We start from the raw sequence: 9,258 nt of genomic DNA, 5'->3' as shown, positions 1-9,258 counted from the left end.
GCCCGACTAGCCAAGGATGTGCTGGCGGAGATCCCGGAGCAGCTGCTGTCCTATATGCGCACCAGGGACATCCAGCCTCGCCCCCCACCCCCTCCCAACCCCAGTCCGACCCCAGCCCCAGAGCAGCCCTAAGGAGCCTACTTATCCAATGCCTGCAATCTGCCCACCTGCCCACCCTCTGCTTCTGCTGAAAGCCAGAGGCACCTGGAGCCCTGGAACCCATTGGGAGGCCAGCTTGGAGGATCAGTGCTGGCTGGTCAAGTCCTCCACTCCCTCACCCACAGAAGGGCCTTGCACTGTCACCACCTCCCTGCCTTCATGCCAATAATAAAGCTGATAATAATAATTACTCTACCTCTGTCTCATGGGTCTTGGGGAGGGAGACTAGGGGACCCAGGGCCTTGGCACCACACCAAAAGGAGGGAACAAAGATTGCTTCAGCTAGGGTTTATTCGCATCCTAATACACAATCATCCAATCATTTCATCAGACATTCTTGAAACACTTTCAGAAGTGATAAGTAAAACTGTGTGTATGTTTTTGCTGACAGAGGAGACAGGCCATAGCGTTCGTCAGACTATTTAAAAAAAAATATTTTTTTATTGATTTTTTAAAATTTTGTTTTATTGCTTAAAATATTACAAAGAGTAGTACATATATCTCCCCTTTTTTTCTTCCCCTTGACCTTCCCCCGGCCTCCCCCACCCCCCCACCCCAGTGTCTTGTGTCCATTGGTTATGCTTATATGCATGCATACAAGTCCTTTGGTTGATCTCTTACCCCCCTCCCCTAAACCCTCCCCGGCCTTCCTGCTGTAGTTTAACAGTCTGTTCGATGCTGCTCTGCCTCTGTATCTATTTTTGTTCATCAGTTTATAATGGTCTTTATTATCCATAAACGAGTGAGATCATGTGGTATTTTTCTTTCATTGACTGGCTTATTTCACTTAGCATAATGTCTTTATTGATTTTTAAGAGAGGAAGGGAGAGGGAGAGAGAGAGAGAAACATCAGCGATGAGAGAGGATCACTGATTGGCTGTCTCCTGCACGGCCCCTACTGGGGATGGAGCCCACAACTGAGGCATGTGTCCTTGGCCTGAATCAAACCTGGGACCCTTCAGTTCGCAGGCTGACACTCTATCCACTGAGCAAAACCGGCTAGGGCTCATCAGACGCTTAAAGGGGTTCCTGAATTCAAAAGAGATCAGAATTTTTTGTTTGTTTGTTTGTTTTGTTAATCCTCACCCAAGGATATTTTTTCTATTAATTTTTAGAGTGGAAGGGAGGGGGAGAGACAGAGAAAAACATCGATGTAAAAGAGATACACTGACTGGTTGCCTCCCACACACACTCCAAACCAGGGCCAGGGATTGAGCCTGCAACCTAGGTACCTGCTCTTGATCAGACTAGAACCCAGGACCCTTCAGTACTCCGACCGTCGCTCTAATCACTGAGTGACTGACTAGGACAAAAGGGGTCAGCTTTAAAATGACTATATTGCCCTGACTGGTTTGGCTCAGTGGATAGAGCGTCGGCCTTCGGACTGAGGAGTCCTGGGTTCGATTCTGGCCAAGGGCATGTGCCTTAGCTGCGGGCACATCCCCAGTGGGGGGTGTGCAGGAGGCAGCTGATGGATGTTTCTCTCTCATCGGTGTTTCTAACTCTCTATCCCTCTCCCTTCCTCTCTGTAAAAAATCAATAAAATATATTAAAATGACTATATTAACTCTGTTTTCATCCATTCAGTCTGAGTTTTCTGAATGAGGATAATAAAAAGTTAATATTTTGAGTATTCATTACATATCATACACTATACTAGGTGACTTATAAGCATCATCTATTTAATCCTCACAACAATCCTGTGAGGTAGGACTATATTTTCTCTCCATTTAACAAATGAGGAAACTGAGGTTCAGAGTGACTAAGTTGCTTATTGAAGAGAACTCTTCAGTTTAACTCCAGATCCCAAGATCTTAACCAGCAACATCTTCCTTGAGTGTCGATTTTATTAAAGATGTTGTGTGTTTTTTGAAAACACTGTATACAAAACATACATTATAGTGGTCAATGCAGGTTTGCAATAACATAAAATAGAAGTTTCAGATCTTTGGGCTTTGCCCAAAACCCTGAAAGACTCTTTCATACTCCTCTTTGATGGCAAAACTGGAGGCTTAGTGATAAGCATGTTTAATAAATGGACTCTCCCTAGCACCAAAGTTCTCCAAAGCCCCCAAGAACTATCAATAAAGCTTTGGAGCTGCGTTTTACAAGAAATTTGAGGTAGGAAGAATTTAACAACTTGCCCTAGTTCATGTAGCTACTAAGTGGCCTAGCCACATTAAAACCAGCTGTCTGTGTTTTTAAAATTTATTGATGAGCCCTGGCCGGTTTGGCTCAGTGGCTAGAGTGTCGGCCTGCAGACTGAAGGGTCCTGGGTTCAATTCCGGTCAAGGGCACATGCCTGGGTTGGGGGCTCCATCCCGGGTGGGGGGCATGCAGGAGGCAGCCAATCAATGATTCTCTTTCATCATTGATGTTTCTATCTCTCCCTCTCTAAAATAAATATAAAAAATAAAATTTATTGATGAGAGAAACATTGACCTGTTGTCCCACATACCTATGCATTCATTGGTTGATTCCTGCACGTGCCCTGACCTGGACAGAGCCAGCAACCCAGGTGCATCTGAACGATGCTCCAACCGAGTTATCCTGGCAGAGCCCAGTTCTGAGATCATCTCCCACCGGCAAACCGTAGCCCTGATACATTTCTCCGCCAAACTACAGGGTTCCAGGTATCCGAATCCCATTTTACCGTAGACAAGCCCTTTCACGCTCCAACAGCCCTCTGCACCTCCCCAAATCCGGTCCCTTCTTTCGGATCCACACCTTGCCTCCAGTCTTGCTCCATTACCTTTCCCAAGCTCCTTCCCTTTCCTTCAGCCACGCCCCGTTATTCCTAACTCGGTACCGCCTTTTCCGTCTAGTTCCGCCCCTTTACCTTTCCCAAGTCCCGCCCCTTCCTTGAAGCCTCGCTTCGTTCTATCCTTTCTTCCAATCCCAGCTCCACCTTCCACACCCATCCAAAGCCCCGCCCTTAGTTTCCTGAGGCCCCCACTCCGGTTTAGCCTCACTCTTTGCCCCGGTTCAGTCCCTATTCTCCTAGCCAGGAGGTATTTTACATGTGACCCCGCCCCTCTAAAGCCCGCCCCCTCTAAAGCCCCGCCCCACAGGCTGGTTTATTCTCCTCCAGCCCCGCCCCTACCATAAATCCGGGTCAAGCCCACGTCCCTCTTGCTCCCTCTTGCTCTTTGCCCTGCCCCCCCCGCCCCGCCCCATGGCTCTGGCCCCGCCTCGCCGCCTTCCTGGGAGACCAAGGCCAGGACTCCACCGCAGCCGCGGCGCCAGCGTCGGGGAGGGACAAGGGAGGGAGGAGACTGAGGGGGAAGGGAGAAGGGCGGGCTCCTCCAGTCCAGCCCCGCGCTCAACGTTCGGGGCCGCAGATTCGCCACACATGGCCCCACCACTCCGGATCCTGGGTACCGCGACTAAACTCAACTCTAAGATGGAGGTGCTAGAGAAGCCCTGTGGGATGTTCAGGGGGCCCTTACGAGTTCCAGAGCATGGTCTCTGGAGCCTCGGTTGGCGGGGGGAGATTTGTGGCGAAAGTGCAGTTCGGCAGCGCCGCGGCACTACGTTTACCCTGCGCAGACGCCGTCGCCGCCGCTGCTGCCGCCGCCGCTGTCCCTGCCTTTGCCGCCACCGTCTCTGCTGCCGCCGTCCCCGCGCTGCCTCCGAGAGCCTCCATTGTTCCAGCGGCGCCGGGTCCCGAGACCGGGCAATTTAGGGGCTCTCGAAACAGGAGACAGCCGACAGAGTTGAGACACCGGGGCTCCGGCGGAACCGGGAGCGGCGGGGGTCAGCGCGGGAATCCCGGGGAGCCGGGGCCAGAGCGTGGGACGGCAAGGGGCCGGGGTGGCGAGGTCTGAAGTCTCCGGAATTGGGGCTCTCCCTCCCCGGCCCGTCTTTCCCCGCCAAGTGGGGTCGGAGCCCCGGCGGGCGGCCCCGGCGATGAGCCCGGACTCGAGGTGGCCGGTGAGTGCGGGCCTGGGACCAGGGCGAGAGTGGCTAGCGGGGAAGGAGTTGAGTACTTTTGTGGGGCGCGCACCGAGCAGTCCTGCCCAGGTGCCGCTCGGGCCGCCCCAGCCCCCTCCAGGCGGGAGAACTGACAGTGCCTTCGCTCCCAGCAGGAATCCCGGGCAACAGTGTATCCTTCGTGGCTACCAGGGTCAACTTCAGGAGGGGAGCCTTGTTTAACTTGTTACACTTCGACAAAAGAGAAACCTCGCCTCATCCGGGGAGGGCTGCGGGCACCGCCTGGGCTGGGCCTGATCCCTTCGGCTCCCGCCCCCAACTTCCTCTAGCCCCCTGAGTTACGCCGCCACCCCCCTGGGCCCACAGCCTTTCAGATCTAAGTTTTTGGCTCCCTCCCCTGTGCCTCTGCCACTGACTCCCAGCGGGACATCAGCCCGGGTCTCTGTGCTACTTCGGAAGCTGGGGAGCCAGGGCAGCAGAGCTGCAGTGTTCACCAGGGACCCATCATTGAAAGAGGAGAGCTTATTTGTGCTTCTAATTGGTCTGTGTTTAAAGACACAGAAGCAGGTAGGAAGTAGAAGGGAGCTGGAGTTTAACTAATAGTTTTCTGACGTGGAACTTGGATGCTTTGACAAAGAGAGGCTGAAGCAGCCCACTTGCTTGGTTAAGCTGCAGGAGAATAGAGGCCTAGAGGGGTCCTTGTTTGTCAGGAAGCTCAGGGTGGCACTGCCTGGAATGGTGCCAAGCCCCTAGCTGAATTGTTAAACTCAACTAAGCCTGGAGAAACTGGGGCAGTCTCTGACTAAGCTGGGCTTCCTGGGGGCTGGTGCCATCTGCTGTCTCCATTCACCCAGGAACACAAGAGGAGAATGGGAGGGCCCTGAGGACCAGCATGGAGTTGAGTGTGCCTGGATTGTCTTGTTCCTGTTTGTACCCTTAGGACTTGGTACAGCTGCCAGGGCCAGGACATAGACTTCCTCTAAAGACTTCAGAAATGAACTAATTCGTTCTATAATCCAGTGATTCTGCTGGATACCAGGACTAAATCATTGCTACCCATTCAAGCTACTACATGGGCTAACACTAGCCTTCATCCATCTCTCTCAGCTCCAAATCTGCTGATCCCTCATTCCTCTGTTCATTCAACAAGTTATTCATTCATTTGCCAAAAACTGAATGTCCACTGCATTCCAAGTACTGGGGATATAAAGGTGGGTAGGCTCTGGTGTCTGCAGTGCATAGCTCCCAGTCTAGTGGGAGGAGACAAAGAGGTGAAAATGGAATGCTATGAAAGCAGAGTTCCCCATAGGAGAGACAAAGACTTAACAGAAGTGACATTTAATCTGGGTTTTGAAGAATGAGTAGGAGCTCACCAATCAGAAAGGATGGAAGGCATTCCAATAGAGATCGTCTTGCAGGAAGGAGAGGTTATAACTTTCAGGAAATGGCAAGTTGCCTTGGATAGACAGAAACACAGCTGCAACTGGTGAAAAGAAGAGTCTGGAAAGGAGGACTAGGGCCAGACAATGAAAGGAGCACTTGAATGTCAACATAGGGAATTTGGATATTATCCTGAAGTAAGTAGGGAGCATCAGAAAGCTTTTAATCATAGATTGAAATGACTGTTGCTACTTGGTAAAAACATCACTCTGGCCACATTATGCAATATTAGGCTAGAAGAGTTGAGGCATAGGGCAGAATAACCAGGCAAGAGGTGATGAGGCCCATACTGTGGCCATGATGTGGAGAAGATGGTATTTGCATATGCTGTAGAGGTGGGCTGGCCAGGATCCTTGAAGAGAGGAAGGGCTGGAGGGAGTGGAGGGAGTGGTCATAAACTCTTCCCCAGGCCTATGCTAACTTATCTGTAAATTCTAGATGTGACAGCATGGGGGTGGACTTTGACGTGAAGACTTTCTGCCACAACTTGCGGGCAACTAAGCCACCATATGAGTGCCCCGTGGAGACTTGCCGCAAGGTCTACAAGAGTTACAGTGGTATTGAGTACCACTTGTACCATTATGACCACGACAACCCACCACCCCCGCAGCAGACTCCTCTCCGTAAGCACAAGAAGAAGGGGCGCCAGTCACGCCCAGCCAACAAGCAGTCACCCAGCCCCTCAGAGGTATCACAGTCACCCAGCCGTGAGGTGATGAGCTATGCACAGGCCCAGCGCATGGTGGAGGTAGACCTGCACGGCCGCGTCCATCGCATCAGCATCTTTGACAACCTAGATGTGGTGTCAGAGGATGATGAGGCCCCCGAGGAGGCCCCTGAGAATGGCAGCAACAAAGAGAACACTGAGACGCCGGCTGTGACTCCCAAGTCAGGCAAGCATAAGAACAAGGAGAAGCGCAAGGATTCCAACCATCACCACCACCATAATGCTTCTGCCAGCACCACTCCCAAGTTGCCAGAGGTTGTATACCGGGAGCTGGAGCAGGACACCCCTGATGCCCCACCCCGGCCAACTTCCTATTACCGGTAAGGCCACCTCTGCCTCCTAACTCTGGAACACTGGTGAAGCAGGGCTCAGGAGCCAGAGAGCAGTGACAGGCAGCAGATAGGAGAATAGCAGGGATAAAAGATAGCAGGAGCACACTCTTAGGGCAGTAAGAGGAACAGTACCCCAGCTAATGATGGTGGCACTTACTATAACTACTCCTTCATGTTATTCTCATAACCCACTTAGGTAGGTATTGTTCTCATTCCACAGATGAGGAAACTACAGAAAGGGGGCTAGACTTACCAAAAGTCAAAGGCCAGTAGGTAGCTGAACCAGTATTCAAACCCAGGTTCTTTTGACGCCAAAGCTGCACTATTTCCACTGTATCAGAGGATCCCTTCTCTGGTTCCTGAGCCTCTCCATTCCCTCACTGTGTGACTTTGGGAAAGGCATCTGACTCTGGTATTCTAGTGACCCCATCTGTAGAGCTGGTTTAACATTCCTCTGCTGGCTTAAAGGTAAAAGACTGGGACACTGATTTCATAAGGTCCTAGAAGCAATTTGTAAATCTGCAGGGGTAATTTTCCCATTGTTCTGTTATTTAGCATTTTCCCATTGTTCTGTTATTTAGCATGCCTATCCTTTAGCACGCCTAAGCAGTGTTTCCATCAACTATATTTTGTAATCCTCCAATGGCTTGGTACCCCACTTCCTTCCAAAAGTTTGTCACAGTGGCTCTCTTTTATTTTCACAGTGGCTCTTAATAAAGTCTCAGGCATAGGCTAAATTCCTTGAACATGGGGTAAAAATGAAGGGGTGGGGCAATGTGGTCATAAAATTATATACAGAAAGCCTAGCTGAAGGACGGTACAAAAACCAAGTGTAAAAGTTACCTCTGAGAGTAGGCATCCAAGGCAAAAAAAGGCATTCTGATGAGTTAGTTAAGGAGTAATCTTTGGTGTCAACTAATCAGAAGGCCTGATCTCTGAGAAGGACTTATAAAGGTTTTTATATGAAAAGTTTTTACCAAAAGTGCCATCCATATGATGATATACTAATGTCATAAAAGGCAAATCTGTGGGAACCCAAGTAATTTGGCTCAGTGTGTCACTTTTTTCTCTCGCCTGTTCTTGTGTTAGCCAGTCTCCTTCCTTTCTATCCAGCCCAGCTTCACCTCCTTCTGACTTTCCACTATCTCCTATCTTTTTTCTGTTAGACTGTCATGTCCATCCCCAACACAGAGGCCCCTCAGGGCCTGCCCTCCCTCCTAATGGCGCTCTTTGCTCTGATAGGCAGCTTAGCCCAGCTCATTCTGCTCCTTTTCTTCCTCCTTCCACTCTTACCTCCTGGGGATCAGGTCTGTTCTCCAGGGCAGATTCATTTTTTCCTCCTGGGGATCAGGTCTGTTCTCTATCAGTTGGAGGTATGTTGCATGTAATTTATTACTGTTGTTAGCAAAATGGCCCTAGTTTGGGAAATTATTTGCTTTCCATGTAAATTTGGGAAGAATTGAGAATCTAATAACACCACTTCCTCTTGCTTGCATCTGAGTGCTTTCTTGAGGGGGAGTGGGAGGGTGGAGTGTCAGCTGGTGAGCCAGGAATTCTACATGATATGCAACCTACCTTATCTGTGCTGTATGTAGCCTGTAATCTGGGTGCACTGTGGAAGTGTGTTATGCACCATCAGGTAATGTCTTGACAGAGAAAAGTTTTGGAGCTGTTTTCAAGGTCTGGAAGGGGCCATACGGTTCACACTGTCTCTGAGCCACACCCTTTTTCAAGGATGAGGGCATTGTAGTCACCTTTGGGAAGAGGTAAAGGGCTAAGGAATAAGTTGCTTCCTATAGACATAGCATTTAAGTCTCTCTCTTCCCTTCCACCCCCAAAATACCTTTCAAATAAACAACACTGGGAACCTGTTTCTGTGTGGTAAATCAAACATGGTTCTTGCCTCTATCCTATGGAGAAGTTCAACACATATAAACAGCTATAATCGAAGCAAGGTGCTTGGTCAGGGTTATACAAAAGCTAATGATAAACCTAACATTTATTGAGTACTTACTGCATGCCAGGTACTGTTCCTAAGTACTTTACTTGTACTAACTCAATGCTTACAATAGCTATATGAAATAAGTCCATATTAACATCACCACTTTAAGATGAAGAAACCTAGGCCCAGGGAGGCTAGCTCACTTGCCTGCTATCATATAAAGATGGCTCCAGCCCGGCTGGCATGGCTCGGTGGTTGAGTGTTGACCTATGAACCAGGAGGTCACAGTTTGATTCCTGGTCAGGGCACATGCCCAGATTGATCCCCAGTGGGGGTTATGCAGGAGGCAGCTGATCAATGCTTCTTCTCTCATCATTTTTTTTTTTTTATATATTTTATTGATTTTTTACAGAGAGGAAGGGAGAGAGATAGAGAGTTAGAAACATCGATGAGAGAGACATCGATCAGCTGCCTCCTGCACATCTCCTACCTGGGATGTGCCTGCAACCCAGGTACATGCAACCCAGGTACATGCCCTTGACCGGAATCGAACCTGGGACCTTTCAGTTCGCAGGCCGACGCTCTATCCACTGAGCCAAACCGGTTTCGGCTCTTCTCTCATCATTGATGTTAATATCTCTCTCTCTCTCTCTCTCTCTCTCTCTCTCTCTCTCTCTCTCTCCCCCTCCCTCCCTCCCTCCCTCGCTATCTCCCTCTCTCTCCCG

The 9,258-nt window shown here is 49.9% G+C and overlaps 1 protein-coding gene across 11 annotated transcripts in view; it reads left to right on the top strand.

Annotated features, from left to right (window-relative positions):
* The first annotated feature begins 3,703 nt into the window (after positions 1-3,703).
* Positions 3,704-9,258, top strand: part of BRPF1 (bromodomain and PHD finger containing 1) — a 16,592-nt gene continuing 11,037 nt past the window's right edge. For 6 of the 11 annotated variants that reach the window (XM_006083875.3, XM_023749682.1, XM_006083878.3 and 3 more), the window contains exons 1-2: positions 3,704-4,092; positions 5,971-6,579. In XM_006083875.3, coding sequence (XP_006083937.1) covers positions 5,981-6,579 — 599 coding nt within the window. In that variant the 5' untranslated portion in view covers positions 3,704-4,092; positions 5,971-5,980. Of the gene's footprint in view, positions 4,093-5,032; positions 5,304-5,970; positions 6,580-9,258 lie in introns of all 11 variants that reach the window. The other 5 variants (XM_006083879.3, XM_006083877.3, XM_014451355.2 and 2 more) reach the window with 2 other exon arrangements.

The sequence above is a fragment of the Myotis lucifugus genome, unplaced genomic scaffold (assembly GCF_000147115.1).
Source record: "Myotis lucifugus unplaced genomic scaffold, Myoluc2.0 scaffold_8, whole genome shotgun sequence".
Classification (NCBI taxonomy): Eukaryota; Metazoa; Chordata; class Mammalia; order Chiroptera; family Vespertilionidae; genus Myotis; species Myotis lucifugus.
This window is presented reverse-complemented; position numbering and strand designations above follow the sequence as displayed.